The 20,140-nt window shown below is 41.1% G+C and overlaps 1 protein-coding gene across 1 annotated transcript; it reads right to left on the bottom strand.

Annotated features, from left to right (window-relative positions):
- Positions 1-58: 58 nt before the first annotated feature.
- On the bottom strand, positions 59-19,224 carry twf1a (twinfilin actin-binding protein 1a). The gene is made up of 9 exons (XM_079501061.1): positions 19,110-19,224; positions 17,110-17,190; positions 16,283-16,461; positions 13,215-13,310; positions 12,650-12,754; positions 7,349-7,474; positions 5,690-5,840; positions 3,356-3,477; positions 59-2,814 (listed from the first exon to the last, which is right to left on the bottom strand). Exons 1-9 carry the CDS (start codon positions 19,132-19,134, stop codon positions 2,650-2,652), a joined length of 1,050 nt encoding a protein of 349 aa, XP_079357187.1. The 5' UTR covers positions 19,135-19,224; the 3' UTR covers positions 59-2,649.
- Positions 19,225-20,140: the final 916 nt, after the last annotated feature.

The raw sequence follows: 20,140 nt of genomic DNA, 5'->3' as shown, positions 1-20,140 counted from the left end.
ATAACTGTTTTCAAGCCAGCGTAAATTCAGAAAAGGTAAATACAGTACAAGGCTAGAATTCATGATTTAAATATTTTATTTTTAAAAAGCAAAGAATTGTGATAAGAAAAACAACTAAGACCAACCAAATGTCATGTTTGGTCACCAAACATGACATTTTCCTATTCGGACACTGAATGAGTGAAAAGGGATGATTACCCCTTCAACCATGAGGTGAGCTGTACAGCTAAGTAGTCTTGTCTAATGTTAATCAGTAGACGCAGGTAAATGGCAGATCAACAACTTTACAACGCAACACGTTGTAAGCTTGTAGATCGGCTATTTTCAGGGAAGATGTGAATGTAGAGTGAAAACGGAAGTCACTAGTATAGAGCCCTGAGGGATTCTGCTCGAATACAACATACTATGGGATTTAAGTGGTTTTAAAGCTACAATCCACTACGTTTTACGTCCTGTTCCGACAGAGGTACTTGAAACCATAGATATATAAACATAGATACCTCATTGGCCGTTGCCGTCATTGGAGCAATGACTCATCATCGCAGCCACCATATTTTGTAGTGAGAGCCGCGCTTTTTTTTACATATCTGACGTAGTTATGTTATAGGCCAGGGTACTTGGTTTAAAAATATGGTTCACACCAATACACCCCAAGTTATATAGATAGGAGAAAAAAGGTTTAGTCTCAGCCAGGTACTTGTGTACAACACAGGCATATTCCTTGCAGTGGTGTTATGGGCAAGCTTGCCTACATTGAGGGCGGCCTTGACATGCGGCCCAGTAGTCAGTGAGGCGTCCACGTATTTATGTCTATGATTGCAACAATGTCCAAACTACAATAAAGATGGAGCATCCAGTGTACAGTACCATCTGGTGCACCACATCAGCTTCAATTAATTTACTGTAGGAACATAATCTACCACAGTGCTTCATGGCCCTGATCACTTACGGCCGAGCTACACCAGGCTTTTGAACTTTTAGATCCAGTCCTATTTTAAAGTCTGCGTATGCAGGGCTTGCGTATCCGCGTATTAGGCACACGCGTGCTTGGTGTAGCTCAGCTGTTAACCCCGGCAGTGGTCAGATGGGTGGCGCTTTTTTTTCTTTTTTGTTACAAAGCGCGTTTATTTTAATGATCGATTGTGTTCAGGCTTAGATTAATGGAACGCAGTATACTTGAAGAATTAATGTTACATTATTATTAAAATTATTTTGGGGCCCATTTAAAATTGGGGCCCAGAGGTTGAGAATTACTGCTCTATCATAATCTGTATATTGGTTAAAAATACAATTGTATTCATTAAACTGACAATTGTAGCTTTAAAACCAGCTGTTCTTATTGTGAGTTCTGAGATGCATTGATGTCACAATCTGGACACTTAATTGCTCTTATTCTGACTCATTGACAAAGATGACTGACAGACAATACCTGTTTGTTATTCTTTTTTTTTTAACTTTTTTTTTTTATCACCGATTATTCCACACCTACACTATATGTACATGTACAGCACTTGCATAGAAAAATAAGTTCCTCAGCAGATGTTTTTGTTCTCATGTAAACCACAGTTATCAAAAAAGAAGTCAATTCTCCTATATAAAAAATGCACCAATAATAAAAAGGAATGAATGACCACATGTGAATTACATAATGTTTGTGGCTGTGTGCGCACGAGACAAACGCGAGTGTGGATGCGACGCTGGAAAACACATAATTTGACACGGACCAAAAAAGGAATGCAAGGGGAGAAGGAATTAAAGCATGTGAACTCAGAATGCGAGTGTTATATCACATTGGCACAAATTCACATTAGTCACACTAACATTGAGTTTTTGTTCCATTATTTTTAGAGATGCACGATATTGAAATTTTGGCCGATATCAATAATATGCAGGGTCAAATTGGCCGATACTGATTTATTACATTTATTATTTATATTCAGCTTTTTTTAATTTCAAAGCCATTAACGGTCACATTATTATCTCATCAATATCTGTGAAATATCATTCAATATCAGTGAAAAAATATATACATCGGAATTATTTTGATATCGGTTCGATTGCATGAATGAAATATCGTCCGATAGATATGCTACCGATATTGTGCATCACTAATTATTTTTCTTTGAGCTGTGAAAAATGCTCTCTTTTGAGTTTTTATTTCTAACCAGCTTCTAAATCTTCTTAAAAATACCTTGTGAACATTCATAATATATACTTTTACACCTTTTCCATTTGACAAGCTACAAATGGAACTTATGAAGTGTGTGTGTCATTGCTCAGTTGTCCTTGATGTGCATAGTTCAGTCTCTGGGTGAACTTTGTATTGGAAATTTGAGGTTTTTTAGGTCAATGGTTCTCAAAAGTGGGGTCCAGGGACCCTCAGGGTTCCTTGAGGCGGGGTCCAAATGAACCCTTAGCAGGTCTGTAACTCTGAGAGTGTACAAATGGACCCGTACGGGTCCATTTGGACGGGTCCATTTGGTTCCATTTGTATGCCCTCAGAGTTATGGGAGGTCCTTGAAATTAAAAGCTTTTTGAGAACCACTGCTTTTGTTTTCTCTTTTAAACAAAGCTTGTGTGAAGACATGACCCCACCACCCACATCCAGATCACTTGGAATGTGAGGGTGTTTGATGACGGCTGTACTATTCAGTCCTCCTCGCCCTCGGTGGGGGGCCTGGTAATGCGCCGGACACCCCTCTTCCCCGCCGGGCCTTTGGGCTTGGCGAAGGCCTGCTTGTGTGCGTGCTGCTTGGGGTGGACCTCCTCGTACATGAAGTCAGCCGTCAGCTCGTCCCCGTTGTCGATCTCCAACTGATGACAAGGATATCAAGGTTCAAGGTTGTACTTTATTGTTACATCTTGTGTACAGGTACATAAGAGTAAAACGTATTTTTGTTTGGCTTCCTTATACAGACAATGCAGCAGCATATAGATAGCATAACATTCAAACAACAAAACACAGCAAGCACAGCAAACAAAGGGATAGAATAATGAGTGCAAGAAAGAGCATTCAAAGAGTAAAAATAAGCGATAGCGAGAGCTTCCTTGGACTACATCAAGGAAGTTCTGAGAAGGAAGTGAAGTGGTCACGTGACTGGGCATGACACTTTCATGGACACTTTCATGGGAGCCAAACTACCCGGAAGTTTGGCAGAATGCACTGGAGTCAATGAGAGCTCAGTGACCAGCTCATGAACAAACATTATTTATGAACAATTGAGACCTTTTGTAAAGTAATCACTTCTGGAAAATAACAGAAGACATGTAACACATTTTTCGTCATAGTCTTAGTCGACGAAAACAACACTGGATCAGCCATAATCATATTAGTATGTTTATTTTTGTTTCTTACCTTTTTCTCAATTTCCATGCCAATTTTACTCTCTACCATGTCGATGAGAGGGTTCTTGCAGCTGGAGTAGAGCATCCTCTCCCTGATGCTACACTTGTACCCAGGCATGGAATATATGAAGACTGCAATGGAAAGCACAAAACATGGAATAGATGAAGACTGCAATGGAAAGCACAAAACATGGAATATATGAAGACTGCAATGGAAAGCACAAAACATGGAATATATGAAGACTACAATGGAAAGCACAAAACATGGAATATATGAAGACTGCAATGGAAAGCACAAAACATGGAATATATGAAGACTGCAATGGAAAGCACAAAACATGGAATATATGAAGACTGCAATGGAAAGCACAAAACATGGAATATATGAAGACTACAATGGAAAGCACAAAACATGGAATATATGAAGACTGCAATGGAAAGCACAAAACATGGAATATATGAAGACTGCAATAGAAAGCAGGTTGGAATCATAATACATGATTATTTATGTCTGTAAACTGTCTGGTCTGTAGAAATTGCCCTGGTAATTGATTAACCTATCAGAGAAACAGCTGTTTGCTGAATAGTGCTGGATAGTCTGCCGCGAGGTGGGAATAATACAAGTGCGATATAATACAAGAGAATGACAGCTTGGCACGCGCGACAGAGAGGAGAGAGAATAATTGAACACATACGCCGTAATAATACTATTTGATTTGGGTGCGTTCTAAATAAAGTGTTTGTGTTGATTATTGTGTAATTTGTATGTGTACACTTGAAACATTATTGTACTGTAAAAATGTCTATTTTCCCTTGATCTTTATTAGTATAATAGTATTAGTTTACTATAATTAGATAGATTAATACATGATAATCAACACTAACACTTTATTTAGAACACACCCAAATCAAATCATAGTACAACGTATGTGTTTAGTAGTTTGCCTATTCTACAAAAATAAAACTTAGCCTACAAGTTAGTTACAAGGCTGCATTCTGTCGCATGTGCCAAACTGTCATTCTCTTATATTATACCGTACCTGTATTATTTCCCACCACGGAGTAACCTCGCATCTCAGAGGACACAGTCTGGTGAGACCATGGGGGCAATACGGGCAGTATCGGTAGGCCAATCAGAGGCAGGCAGGCGGGGCGTTACCATGTCTATGCTCAGACGTAGAATAGAATCACACGTGACTAGTCTTTGTTACAGATGATCTCTGGCTGAGACCGGAAGTAAACAATTAGCATAAACACGACAGTTTTTTTTACAAAATATCATTCTTTATATAATATACATCTTTCTTTGAGATCTGCATTAGAAACAAGCCAACAGTCTAGTGAAACCTTTCAAAACGATTGGGTAAAAATGCGTCTCTCTCTCTCTCTCTCTAGTACACACAATAGTGTAAATGTGAATCTTGCCCCATCTCAACAATCTCCCACATACAGCAAACGCCTATATTTCGAAATTGATATATGCCACACAGGGAAAGTGCAGCTGTGTGTGCATTTTCAAATATTACCATGGTTTACGTCAGGAAATACTGTAGAGTAGACCAATATATCGACTAAGCACTTTGACTCATGTTTGTCAACAATCACTTATCATTCTGGTGGCACCGACATAAATATTTACTTTTGAGCTTCAGAGGATTTTGAGCAAGTTACAGGCTTGCGCAAGGATGATTCGAGAAATACCAATGCCAATGACATTCAGGCATTTCTCAGAATATCAGTATAAGAAATGGTTCAATGATGTCTGGAGACAAGCCAAACATAATCTGTCTAGTTGACCAATCCATAACCCTTTTAAGACAGACAGACAGACAGACAGACAGACAGACATGATGCACATTAGTTTTGACAAGCGTAACATACGGTTACGCAGTCTTGTGTGATTTCGGCGACATATCCGAGTGTGCCTCAGCCAACTAAAGTGACAAAATATGAGCCGACCGTACGTACACATCTCCTTCTAAATCCCCAAAACACCAAGCAAAGACAAATTCAACACTCTGGATATTTGCCCATTCTATTCACACCTTGCACGAGTGGGCCTGCCTGAAAATGTGTTTTGATGTACATGCAACATTTTGGGCGGGAACCCCTTTTGGTGTTTTAAACATTTATAATTTAGCTATTGAAAAATAGCAGATCTACAATAATAGATCTTGTAGGTCTGCTATTTGTAGGTCTGCTATTTTTGAAAAATCGTGAAAATGCAGCACAAATCTTTGAATATAGCCTATATTCTTTCAGAACTTTTTTTTATTTCGACGTCAGGCCTAAATGGGATAAACACCGTCTTGGAATATGGAATGTGTTAAATGTTATGCTTCACCTGTAGACTCCAAGTAGTCGCCTTCGTGGGAATGTTTGTAGAGGAAGAAGTGGTAACGTGCAGCGTCTTTGGGAATTCTTTTGGGTAGGTCTTTCAGCTCTGTTGGGTCAGTGTGGCATAACCTAATCAGCTCCTTTTCCACGTCTACTTCCTGGTAAGAAAGTTGTAAATACAGCAGACGACTAAATTGAGGAAATGAGGAACCAGTTCAGTCTGTAAACAACACTTGACCAAACCCTTACTCTAAACAAAGTAAAAGTATCAATACTGCAATCTAGAAATTCTCTGTTACAAGTAAAAGTCCAGAATTCTAAATGTACTTGAGTAAAAGTACAAAAGTATGGAAATCTACTTAAAGTAGCTATAAGCAATAACATGTAAAAATGTTAATGCCGCGGGGGCAAGCTTTTTCGGGAATCTGGCCGACGCTGCATTCTGCCTCGTGGGTGGAGCTTCATTTCCATCCACCAGCTGTCTAAAAACCCGGAAGAGACGCTGGCAGACAGTGGCTTTTGTCCGCGCATGGAATCCTAGGTGTGCTTACACCCAATGACAAATGACATTCAAAATCTTTGAATGCAGATGTGTCACAGAGACTAAATCTTTTTTGGGAGCGTTTTACCCATTGCTGGCTGTCTGAATAATAAAAATAAAAAAAAGGTCGATATTTCGACATATTATTGCTTATAGCAGCTTTAAAGTACTAAAAGTAAAAGTACTCATGCAGAATGTCCCGTTTCAAGTTTTCAAATGTATAAAAATCCTTTGAAAATAGAACTACAAACTAACAATGTGTCTTGTGAGCTTGTTATGTAGATCGGCTATTTTCAAATGGCATGAAATGTACAGTATAGGTCTGAAGTGGTTAATGTATATTTTGTAATCATTATCAAAATCTACAAAGTAACTAGTAATTAAAGTTTTCAAATAAATGTAGTGGAGTAAAAGTACAATATTTGGATCCGAGATGTAGTGGAGTAGAATGTATAGTATTGGAAATAAGCAAGTACATTACAAATACCTCAAAATGTACATAAACTGTAAAATACACATTAGCAAAAAAGGTTTAATCTGCAACAGTTTTATACAATATGTGTTGGGGGTCACTGCCGTCTCTCAGCTAAGGGGTCCTTGACCTAAAAAATTACCCCTGCCGTACAACATTATAGTTTCTGGATTCAGGGTATCCGACTCAGAAATTAAAACAAACAGATGCCTCATTGGAGTGACCTGTCTCCATTGAAGGCAGGAAGTCAAGCGGAAGTGCTGAAGGCACGCTGCCCAAGTGACGTCACTCATGCGACTCCATGTCTCTCGCTGCCACTCAAGTGACTACTGGCCAATCACAGTGCATCTTTTCCGGGACTTATCAATTCAATCCAAGGGAGCTTTATTGGCATGAGAAACCAACCTTTACATTGCCATCGATTGGCCTACCGAATGTCCGCTTCCATTACGCACACGGAAGCTTCGCAAGCCTCCGCTATGCTTCGCAAAGGAATCTCTGGAATGTTTTGCCTTCAACAGAGACACGTGCCCCAGAGCCGGAAGAGGCGTCTCTATACCTTAGTTTTTATGTCTATGATCTGACTAACCTAACAACAGCATGGTTGGCTACACCTGATGCGTTTCCTGAGGAGTTAAAAAACAGTGACTCACAAGTTGTACGTAGTTGACGTCCTTGTCCCTGAAGCGTTCCAGTGCCTCTACCGCGTCACCATGCAAGGGGAAGGCCACGCCCTGTAGGGTATGCTGCTTGGTGTCCACGCTGATGTCTGACTGCACCTGAAGACACACATAACATGTTTATCACCGCGCATGGGGAAGGCCACGCCCTGTAGGGTCTGCTGCTTGGTGTCCACGCTGATGTCTGTCTGCACCTGAAGACACACATAACATGCTTATCACCGTGCATGGGGAAGGCCACGCCCTGTAGGGTCTGCTGCTTGGTGTCCATGCTGATGTCTGACTGCACCTGAAGACACACATAACATGCTTCAACTTCATTCTTGATGACTTGAATATGGAGGACCCTGATGTAAACAAGTCTTAGTGCTTTCTGATTTTATCCTCTTGTTTTTGCATTGACCTGTACCTTCCTTGGACTGTACCCATTCTGAAATCTGTTAATACATTTTTCAAATTTCAATCAATCACATTTTAGTTGTGCATTCATCCTCTTCGATTCAGTCACTGGGAGGGAGGAAATGATCCGTCTAAGGTGTCACATCACATGGGATGAATGGTTAATTTATACTTGCTTGCCGTGTTGTACAACCAAGTATACATCTGGTTTAAGAGTGCTTTTACATTGATGTTGGGCAGAAAACTCAAATCCATCCATATTTCTACTTTTTTGTGGTGTTTTTTTTGTAAATGAATGTCCTACTTCATCATACAAGAGTGTCACTGAAAAGTAGTGAAAATAGATTACAAGTTCACAACGCTATTGACATACAAGGTTTCTGCCCGACAGCAACAATGCTCTGCATCTAAATTTCAATACAAACAAAGATGCTGTACAAGCGAATCATGTGTGTATATTTGGACAGATGAGACGCCAACTATAGATCACCTGTACTGGAAAAGGGGAAAAAGGCGTAGTTTGGATTACAATGATGGATTGCTTCTATTTTTAGACCACCAACTGCTCCCACTGCAAGTTTCATGCTAATTATTCCTTTGAAAGGCGTGTTGTGTTTACATGCCATTTTACAATGGCACACTGACCTGTCTTTTTACTACTCAGTTTATGTAGGCTATATCTGAACTGTAGATAACATTCACAATTTCACATATAACTTCAATATCCGCTATTGTAAGAGACTGCAGAATGCTGTCACACAATGTAAATTTGGTATTATTTTTTTTAATATATTTGACACAGAATATTGTATCTGATCATGTTAATATTACAGTAGCCTAGAAACCAGACAAATCTGCCAGAGCTATATACAAATAAAAAACATTATTAACGTTATATTAGTCTGGCCATGCCAGGCTAGAATTACAGCACGATTCTTGTGTGCTTTTAAAAAGTGCTAGAAATAAACTGTAATATACCCAAATATTGTATAATATATATATATTTTTTTACAATTCTTCTCTTTATTTTATGTAACTGCAATTTGGAAGAAGCTACTGTACAAGCTTGTAGCACGTCACTTCATACCGCGAAGTACAAGCATGTAGATCTGCCAAAAGTCATGAAAATGTGTGCAAATCAAAACATTAACACCGGAAAACCACTTAAACTGCATTATTTATTATACACTTTGCTTGGCTATTCAAAAATAGCAGATATACAAGCTCATAGCGTGCCACTTTGTTCCGACAATGCATATGATTATGCAGGTCCTTGACATGAAAAAGTTTGAGACTGCACCACTGATATAGCAACATATTAGTTGCCCGCAGGTCCCGCGGGTTGTCCCGTGGTGCGGGCGGACGGGTCAAGGTTTTCAGCGCAATTATCGGCGGCGGGCTGGGCGGGCCCCCCGCCCCCCCTCCCAAAAAAAGCATTCCGGTACCTGCTCTCCTGTGTCTACTCCTGCTGAAACCATCAGCTTGTTGTTCTGTTGTTCGTCAATGTGTTGCTTATGAAAGGGCACTTTAGCCCCTGCCTTTTTGACCATTGGAGAAAAGTGCCCTCTCCGTTCTGAGGCTCTGAACCTGACCGTCAGTTTTCTTCAGAAAACTAAACCCAATCAGCCTCAGGTCTTAATGGGATAAGGATATGAAACATCTTTGGAGTAAGTTAATGGGAAATTCACTTCTGGCACCTAAGCTATGCGTGATCACTGGTCACCGCTGAGCTCTATTGCACAGACAGACAGCAATGATGAAAGCCTCTCTTCAAGACCAGCAGAGCAAATGTTTATGATCTTCCTTCAACAGCTGCTCAAGTGGGAGGAGCGCAAGCAACTCCAAACGACTTCCTGTTTTCCTGCTGTGTTTGATTGGCTCTATTTTTGGAAACGGCCTCTGCTTCTTGAACTACTTCCTTTTATGGTACGAGACGGTTCTTGTTTATGTATGTGTCAGACTGGCTGATTTAGCGATTGCAGCGAGTTGTCGTAAAAAAAAAAAAGAAAGATGATTCACTTGATGATTTGTTGATAAGAGGTAGTCTCCCTCCTGTAATAAGCCTCAAGTCTCGATGATCAAAAGCTCTCTCGGTTCCTTTCTGCTGAATTGCACACAGCCCAAGCCAATGAAGCCATCAACACTACACATGAGCTGATGGTAAACATCATTTTGCATCTTAAGCAGAATGCACCACTAAACGACGCAGAGCGCTCCCTGGTCTCGTTGATGCGATCAATCGCAGGCAAAGCTCAATGACCGCGTCCATTATTCGTGTTCATTCCACTCACGATCGATGCAAAGTTTGACAGTAAGCACTTCTGTACTTAATGTCTGTACCCTTACGCCCCTTTTCCAGGGCTGCCAACACTCTTGGATCGTGCAGGGTCATATCCAAGTCCCAAAATTCACCAGAACACATCAACTTACATCTACTATGTTAAAAAGGTTTCTGGGGGAGTGCATGCAATCATACAGAGATATTCACTTAAATAATGAATGGTTATTATTAAAGATGGGTCTTACATTGCTTCAGTCATCAAATCAATTTATGTAGGCCTACTTTTGCGTTTTAAAGGCTGAAACTGTACCCATCATTTTCCAATGCTAAACGCAAGGCTGCCCAATGTCGGCAGCCCTGCTACAAGCACACATTGTGAATATATTTTCAGCTAAATAATTTGGTGTAGAGGGACAAAGGAAGGCGTATGTTATTGAAAATAGCTGAGAAAGTCTATATGACTGCTCCTCAAACTAGGATATGCAACTATGCATACAGTACTACTACTTCTGCTCCCCTCTAGTGGTACGCAGAGGAATCTCCCCAATATTGAAATCAAATGTAAAATGTAAAAACAATCACTGATATTCAAAGGCCAGAATAGAGACGCAAGGTTGAAAGTGGTAAAGTAAAATAATAAAATAAATAATAAGTTCAGAGTCTTTATTTATAAAATCATTATTTCCTCTTTGCATAAAGCCCTTGGTGTTTTTTTTTAGGTGGATTTAAAAAAGGGAACATTTCTAGATTTTAAGGGCGTCTCTGCCAACCTCCCACTGTTCTTCCACATCAGCATCTTTGCACCATCATGTGCTTCGTGCCAGGAAAGTAGATGCACCCTGCAGCTGCCCTGGAACATTCATCACTAGCCTCTGTGCCCTTGTGCACTGCACTGCTTCCATAAGGTTTACTTACTTACCTGCATTGTCTCATTCATACTGCATTGCTTCCAATGTGGTTTACTTATATTAGATACTGATATACCGTTTGTACTGCATTGTTTTATAAGGTTTTACATCATATGCAAGAGATTACTTAATCATATACACTGCACTGTTTCTGTAAGGTTTACATTATATCCTCTTATCTCCATATTCAATACTTTTATGTGACTATGGCGTCACACAAAAGCATCTAAAGTGGCAGAATTACAAGCTTTTGAATTTGAATCCTGAAAAGAAAATAGTTTGAGGTTTCCACCTGGCAGAGATGATATACAATGTAGATCAGATGGGTTTACACTTCATCATATAAAAGATATTTCATACTGACACCAGTGGTGTAATGGTGATATTCTTTTCGGTACCACGGAACGTCACGCACACACGTGCACTCGCACGCTTACATGTGCGCATCGCAGCATGCGCACAGAACAGCTAATATACAGTAGCCTAAGGCCCTAAGCGAATATTGTTAAATAGTGTATGAGAGTTTTAGACACACAAACACAGAAGTAGACTTAAAATAATCAGACAAACTTCTTTACTGTACTGCTTAGCGAAACTATAAAGTTTGCTTTGGAGTTTGGACGAATCAATCTTTGATGGTGGAGGAGGCATTCTTGTTGCGTGCAGAACACCACAAGTAGCCACCTACTGGAGCCATACTGCTGTGCTTTGTTGCTTACCGTGTATGAGAGTGCGCTCAGGTAACAGTTAAAGCTGTTATGCTGTTGTTATGTACTGTAGTAGCCATTTCAATTTGGCACGGTACTTGACACGGTGTGAAAAACTGGGAGGTCGGGGTTCGATCCCCGGCCGGGTCATACCAAAGACTGTAAAAATGGGACCTAATGCCTCCCTGCTTGGCACTCAGCATTAATGGGTTGGATTGGGGGGTCAAATCAACTAATGATTCCCGAGCGTGGCACGGCTGCAGCTCACCGCTCCAAGAGGTCAAATGCGGAGAACAAATGTCACTGCGCTAACGTGTGTGACAAATCGCATGACTTTGACTATACTGCACTGATTCTCTATAAGGATTTACACCATATATAATGCAGATTATATCTGCATTATGTCTCTGCAGTAATACCTCTCTGGTCAGGACCATTACCTTATTGAATTTCAAAGCTGAAACAGAGAGGACACATTCCAGCTCCAAAGCATTAATATAATGGCTTTGAACCCCATGAGAGGCACACCCACAATCTATGACCCAATTTCCCAGTGCTCTGTTTACAACAATGACTTACACCGTCTGTGTGTGTTTGACTGTGCCATTGATGCGCAACAACACCCAGTTGGGCATGTGTCATACTAGGTGAAAAATGTCAAGACGTATCAAAGCTTTACAACAAAAAAACTAAAACTAAAAAGAGTTCAAAATGCTTGTCTCATGGTCATTTTTCTTATTAAAAGGAAAAGCAGGGGTAAAATTAGTCAAAAATAGTGTTGTAGATGGGCTATTTTCAGCAAGAAAAAGCAATGAGAGAGAGTACAGCTGTAGCTCAAGAATATAGGGTTGAAGTGGTTAAGAGCTTTCATTCTTGCTAAAAAGGATGTGATGACAGCAGAGGAAGTGTTTGGGTGTGGGTGTGTGTGTGTGTGTGTGTGTGTGTGTGTGTGTGTGTGTGTGTGTGTGTGTGTGTGTACCTGGCTCAGTTTAATCTGTCTCAGTTCTTCCTCTGCAGCAGTGAGGGGCAAGGGAGCGGCCTGTGCGGTCAGATACTTCTTGTAGCCGCTGAGACAAACGTCGTCCTGGAAACGGTCATTACAACACAATAACTCATGTGCTGCAGCTTCAATTGCATGGCGTGTGATGAATGTGGTACACAAGTGTAACACAAGCTATTCCGGCTTACGCGATCCAATGGAACCTTTTCATAACAATTAACCCATTTAGACCCGAGGACGATTCTACAAATGCCTTCTAAATCCTGACAGTTTTCTTGAAAAACCCTATGCTTCTATGTGCGTCGTTCTCAAACATTTTCATGTCAAGGACCCCCAAAAATATATGTAATTGGCTGCCAACACCCATCTGAACATATTAAAAACTCGCTCTGAAAGTATATATATATATATGCAAAGATTTGCGCGACATTTTCATTTTCAATAGCAGATTTACAAGCTCGTAATGAGCTTGTAGATCTTCTATTTTTCAATAGGGGTTCCCGCCCAGAATGGGTTTATCTGCCATCTGTCGAGTCAGACCGACCTTTGTGGTGGCGAAAATCTCCTCCTTAATGGCATTGCCGCCAAACTCCTTCTTCAGTGTGGCTCTGGTAGCAGCGTAGAGCATTTTTTGTCGTACCTGTTGATAATGGAAAGGAAATGTTGAGGGACGACTCTGAAGCTTTAGCTGATTGTGGTTAAGTGAATGGATTACTTCTGTTATTTTCTTTGGTTTCAGTCATCAACAAGTGGCACATAGGTCCTTGAGAGCGCTGACCTACATTTGTGGAGTGGCCAAAGTGCAAAGAGATGATGGATGTTGAAGTTAATTCTTTCAATATTGTCAAATATGTGATGCTTGTGCATCATTTGTGTTACGGCTGCAAAAGGTTGTGCAAATCATTTCAAGAATGACTTTTTTCGAAATCAATTACTTTCTTGCTGTATCTCCTTGCAAGGAGTTGGACCCTGATCCTCAAAATTCCAATGTGCAAAACGTCTGCAGCTTCAAGACAAGCCTGAACCTGTGACACTCTGCTTCGAGTTTAGGACAGTGAGGAATGTGCTGCACAATCCCTGTCTGAGATTTTTTATACTTCCGTCTATCATGACTGAAGCCTAGACCTTTTGGTGGAGAAAAGCAAAATGTTATATACTGTAAGCCTGTTGTCAAGATACCAGCGGTAGTGATTCCACTCACCGTCTTTCTAGGGGAAAACAAGTCTAAAAATTACACATTTAGGACATAAACCACACACACACACACACACACACACACACACACACACACACACACACACACACACACACACACACACACACACACACACACACACACACACACACACACACACACACACACACACACACACACACACACACACACACACACACACACACACACACACACACACACACACACACACACACACACACACACACACACGAGTGTTTGTTTTGTCAAGGGTAATTTAAATGAACACAGCCATTTTACTTTCCTAAATTTGCTTACAGGACAGGTTTTTAATACATTGGCAGACTGTGCTTTATTTGCATTTGTCTGTATGCTAAAGGTATGATTTAGATACCCGCTTTTAACATGCAATGAGAGTGAATGTAATCACTACTTCTGGTGTCTCACTCACTCATGGAGAACCTAATCTCATGACACCTAGCTTTGTCATTCAAACAAAATGTTCACTGAGCTTTTGACACTCAGGATAAAATGACCCAACATGGAAATAAAATACAGCGCGCCGCTCATTAATCACTATATACCCTATATGCTTTGAATGAGTCCTCCGGAAGTCTACTAGGCCACTTCCCTTTTCACTCAACACCAAATCTCCTTGTCAAAATAGCTTATCTACAAGCTTACAACGTTGTGAGCATGCATATTTTCACTGAATATTCCCCTCAGAATACGGGAATATTGATGGGCAATTGGGCATTTTGTTATATTGGGGGATTACACGCAATATATATATATATAATACATCAGGTCCAGATTAACAGTTCTACTTACAGTTAAGAGCGGTGGAACCCTGGATTAAACAATTTAAAGCCCTGAAAGTGTTAAACCATGACCCTCATGACCTGGACACACCAACTGCGTCATAGTAAAGGCCTCTACATAGTCCGTTTTGTTCCTTGCGTTGGGAAGTCAAACGGACAAAAAAAACGCAAGCTTATTTTATACATGTGTAGTCGCTCCGTCACTTGCGTATTATAATTTTTAATGTGCAAGCATCTACTCGCCCACTAGATGGCAGCTGTGACACCCCCTGGCACCTGCAGTTGGTCTATTTTATTACATGCGGATGCAATGCGTCAAATATGTTTAGATTGTATAAACTGTACTGACGTGCCACTTTATTTTTTGTTATGAGTTGAGATGTCGTTATAACTGTATATAATGAGTTTTACACTATATCATCAATCAAAGTAGGCTATATACCACTGCCGATTCACAAGCTCACACCACAACGAAGTTTTGCGTCTTTTGCTAGTGCTGTAATCAATTAATCATTGCGTTCACACGGGCAGATTGCAGTCTACCATTCATTGTCAAAGAAAGCCGCTAGTGGATGATCATCAGAAACGGAAAACACGGTTTGTTGGTCGCGTCTGTAAACGGTCAAATTGTCACCAAATGGAAGCATAGGATTAGGAGACACACACACTCTCCGCTCTAATTCCGCTGAGTTCTAGTCTGAAAAGCAGGGCTGGACTGGGTCAAAGGGCTAACATTTGACCCAAAAACATATTAAAGCAATGGGGGCGGCCCATTCATTGGGCGGCCCATTGCCCACTGGACATAACGTCAGTCCAGGCCTGATAATCACAGACGAGTTTTCAAAGCAGTGCTTCGAACGCTGATGTCATGTTGTCCTGTTTAACTTCCAATGTGATATATCCATGCCGATCGTGTTTACGTTTACAACTCAATGTGCCGGCGGAAGTGTTGTCCTCTTTCAAGAGCGGTCGAGCAGAGGAGGAAAAGCCTTCTTGCTCTCTGCTGCCTCCAGGTAGGCAGGGTGTCCTCGACACAAGGTACGCAACGCAAGCAATATGGTTGCGTCGGCTCGGGATCAGATCTCAACCCGACGGAACGAGACGGATCACGTAACTGACGCAACGCAAGGGAGAAATTTCTCTCACCCTCCGTTTGCGTATGTACTCTTGGGTCGATTACGTTCGACTCTGCAAGGCACTTTAGTGTATGTTGAGCAAATGACATCGGTACTTGAATGAAGCGAGCAGACAGAGCATACAACAGTTTTCAAATAAAATAACTCATGTCTTTTCCTGGAAATGTTTTCCTCTACCCTGGCCTGTGGTTTTCCCAGTTGCCTCTTCATCAGCTACAGTTCCACAGCTAAGCTTTTTGTTTGTTTTAAAAGCCAAGCCTTTCAAATCAAAAGGTGAAACAGCTGGGATTTGTATAGAATACAAAGCCCCCTATCCCCGACCTTTGAATATGTGAAAATGCTTGTCAAGACCTAAGGCCTTCCTTTTTCCAGAATTAGTTTGATTGTTAGTTAGATTGACCGATTTTACGATTTTCCCTCATGGGATAATAAAGATATCCATGTAATAGTGTTTCCTTACAGCAGAACGGTCTGGAGACCAGGCCAGGAAGACCCACTCGTAACCCTGGTTATTAGCAGAGTCCAGCCGGTAGAGAATGTAGCATGGCACGTCTTCCTCCAGAAGAGGCAGTACGAGCGAATCATATTCCTGATCCCACTCCTTTGATGCCTGCCTGGTGTCTCCCAGCGCCAACTGCTCTGCAAACCACATGTGTGAAGAGACAGCCATCAGCATACATCAAACATAAGTTCCTAAACTTCCTATAAAAACTCAATGTGGGGGGGCGCCAATAATAGTCGTTACCACTAAAGGCTCTGGTGCCTGACAGTGCGGGTTAGATTCCTGGACCTGGCTGATCTTTACTCTGCACTGTGAACTATCAATAAGGGCAAGAAAAGCCTGAAAAGATAAACTCAATAACATTCAGCCTGATAATGCCCAGACAGTACCTCCTTAATTCCAAATTCAGTCACAGCAGCAACCTGGCCAGGGGGAAGTGACTTTAGGAAACTACAAGTAGATGGACAAGACAATGATTTCTATGCCTTGTTTCTCCTAAATTAGTCGCGACGTATTAATCTTTACCACATGTTTATGTCTTTTGTCACTGTTGCTGTGACCTGTGCAGATGCACCTGCCAGTTGTCTGGAGCAAGGGAACAAATAAATCTCGCCACAAGGGATAATACAGTTGATCTGAAATCTGAAGTTCTTCTAGTGGGCACTATAAAGTCAACCATGCCCAAAATTATGTCAAGGTGAACGTTTTGTAGTTGTAGTGTCAGTAACTCGAGGGGAAGTGACAGTAAACTAAACTATAAGCTCCAGGATACAGCCTTTACTTACCATCCTCAATAACAATTTTTAAGACTCGATATTCATCACCACACTTGGCAGTGGCGATGATGTCTTTTACATCGTTGCCCGCTGAGGAAAGACATTGTATGAGTTAGTATCCTTCCTGCCATTTTAAGATATAGTAGTAGTATTGTACCTGATGAAGGCCTACTATACAGTACAAGTATATAGTATATTGGGAGCTTTAACTCTGTGTGCTGCCATGGACAAAATGAGAAGACAATATTACAGGAGGAAATGCATAAAGAGCTAGCCCTGAATGACCATAACAGGTCTGGGAGTGTTCAAATGGAACCAAATGGACTTGTCCATTTAGTTCCATTTGTGCACTCTCAGATTTAAGGGGCAAATAAAACATTTTATTAGAAGCACTAGTAGCCTACTAGTCTAGTGAACTCATAATGTGCCATCGTGTTGTAGTAGTAAACAAGTGTTATACATATTCTGAAGAAACCCTGGAGACTTGACATTCAGTATTAATTGGGTCTAATGATCAAAATAAGAACACAACGGTGTGTGAAAAAAGAAGATCCAAAATTTGCCACGGACAAGACTTTGCCACTGATACATTGTCCATGTATGGACATAATTATTGATGATGACCCCTGGTGCGGATATTTTACCTAAGATATAGTAGTGACATAGCCCAGAGTAGAAAACATCATATTAGCTCAAGACTTGTCACAGTTGTAATAGCCTACAAAACTTCAACATTCAGCTATTACATAACAAGTCATAGAAGTCAAGTGTAGTCAGGTTTGTGTGTATACAGTTACAGCCTGGCTTAACCACTGTCTCAAAGGGCTTTACAGGGCCAAGCAAACATGCGACTGTTTCTCACACACACACACACACACACACACACACACACACACACACACACACACACACACACACACACACACACACACACACACACGTGATAAACATCACTATTCACTCACTGCTGCCTCTACAATAATTTGAAGTGAGTTCATTTCAACTGCAATTAACCCACAAATCATATGTTGGTTAAAACAGAAGATAAAACACATTATGGTCAAGGAAGTAGGCTACTTTATTCCCATTGTGGTCCTCTCACAAACAAATGTAATAAAAAGTGGAAAGTTGGAAACCCATGTTTGTGCTATTCATAACTATAAACATCACACAATGGCATTTAATAAATTGCAGTGCACCTGCTATCATGGACAGCATAGACCCATAACAGCTTTGCACCTGTCCTGAATTTAATCCAGCAGATCAAAATAACTGACAGTAGCCCAGCAAGGTGTTGAGTGGGCCAATTACATTTCAAGTGAAGACTTAAAATAATATGTTGCCAATACTGTACTCGATGATGACGACATCTCTAGACCCTACAAATCCATCTACAACAGTCAAATCCTGCTAATGTATCCATTTGTAACAAAGTGTACAAATGGTTTATGGAACCAAACGAACGGGTACATTTGGTTCCCAACACAATCTGAGTTAAAGAGGATATTTTAAAGGGTATGAACTCTGTTGTGTTAAAATGGCAGGCAGGCCGTCTGCAGGTAAATCCAGAGAGGTTAACAGTTGTACTAGGCCAGCCAGGGGATTGTCTGAATGAAGGCGTTGCCCCCACTGTCCTTCCAAAGGATCACAAGATGTTCGCTTCCTACAGACTCAAACCAAAGCCTTTTCTGACAGACTCAAGTCACCCTAACCAACCGCAAAACCACACCGATTCAGTGGCTCGTAAATAGGACAAAGAGTCGTTTACGACGCCATTAAGTCCTATCGCATAACACAACAACAGTGTCAAAAAATTACACCTCTCTCTGGTCACACAGACAGAACATTAGCCCCAGCTGGCTAGCAGTTAGTCGCTAGCAGCTGGGGCTCCCTAGCCTTTTCCTTCCGTGTCTGGGAATTTCTGTCTTTTTAGAAGTTGTCAGAAATGGAACATCGGTGCAGCTAAAAGAAATGATGAGCGGCGACAAAAGGCGAGTGATAACAGGTACCTTGAATGCCCGTCTGGTGTGACATTGTGCCTTTAATCGGACGAGAAGGGACCCGGTGGATGGAGCTGATCTGTATAACCAGCAGCAGGGCGAGCCGAGGAATGGAAAGCAGGAAGTGGACTACATTTTAGTGCACTACGCGGAAGTGGACTACAAGCGGCGTGGCTCCGCCCTGCCGGTGACATCAACGACGTCAAGGTCACGCGGTAAAACGTGTTTAAAAAAAAGAAGAAAAGCCAAATGTATTCCTACTTTGGTAGGTAAGAAACTGTGAATTTTTGATACAATTACATTTAGATATGTTCATCATGTTCATGCAGCATATTCATAAGCATGAATCATGCTTATTATTAATAGGCTAATCTGGTATGTGTGCCTGTGTGGGCCGATTTTAACACTTCGTTATTTTGTCCCAGTTTCCCACTGGCCACGGCCCACTTGCATGTGGTCCGTTTCACATGTACTGACTGTAATCAATCAACACTATCAAATATATAAATGTGACACTTACAGTAGCATTTGATTTATAGGCCTACGAGTATTCAATATTGGTGAAGGAAGATAATTAATAAACGCTATTACTTGACATTCTGGAGGTGATACTTAAGAGCAATTATTGCTACAGCCCAGCCCTCATGTAGCCTATATTCTATTAGACATCGGCAGGCGGCCCATATTCCGGGCCATACACAAATTAAATATTTCTCTAGGCAAGTGTTATATAATGAGACATTCCAGGTCCTTGTAGCCTATGTGGAAATCCAGCAACATCTGGATGCCACTGGGATTACGTCTCCAAACGCTTCCGTCCCTGCTTTAAACATCCCCGCTTCCAATCCTCAATCAGTCTCAAATAAATAATTATATTCATCATAGCAGAGCTAGGCAGCAAACCCCATCCTGCCGCTAGCGGGAGGATAGAAGCTCAATGTGTTCATTCTTGCATTGCACGGCCACGGATGCTGTGGTTGTGGTGCCTGAGAGAGAGAGAGAGGGAGGCTGGGAACCTGGGATCATATAGCATTCAGAAT

The sequence above is a fragment of the Electrona antarctica genome (assembly GCF_951216825.1).
Source record: "Electrona antarctica genome assembly, chromosome: 5".
NCBI classification, from domain to species: domain Eukaryota; kingdom Metazoa; phylum Chordata; class Actinopteri; order Myctophiformes; family Myctophidae; genus Electrona; species Electrona antarctica.
The sequence above is the reverse complement of the archived record's forward strand: the minus strand, read 5'-3'. Positions and strand labels throughout refer to the sequence as shown.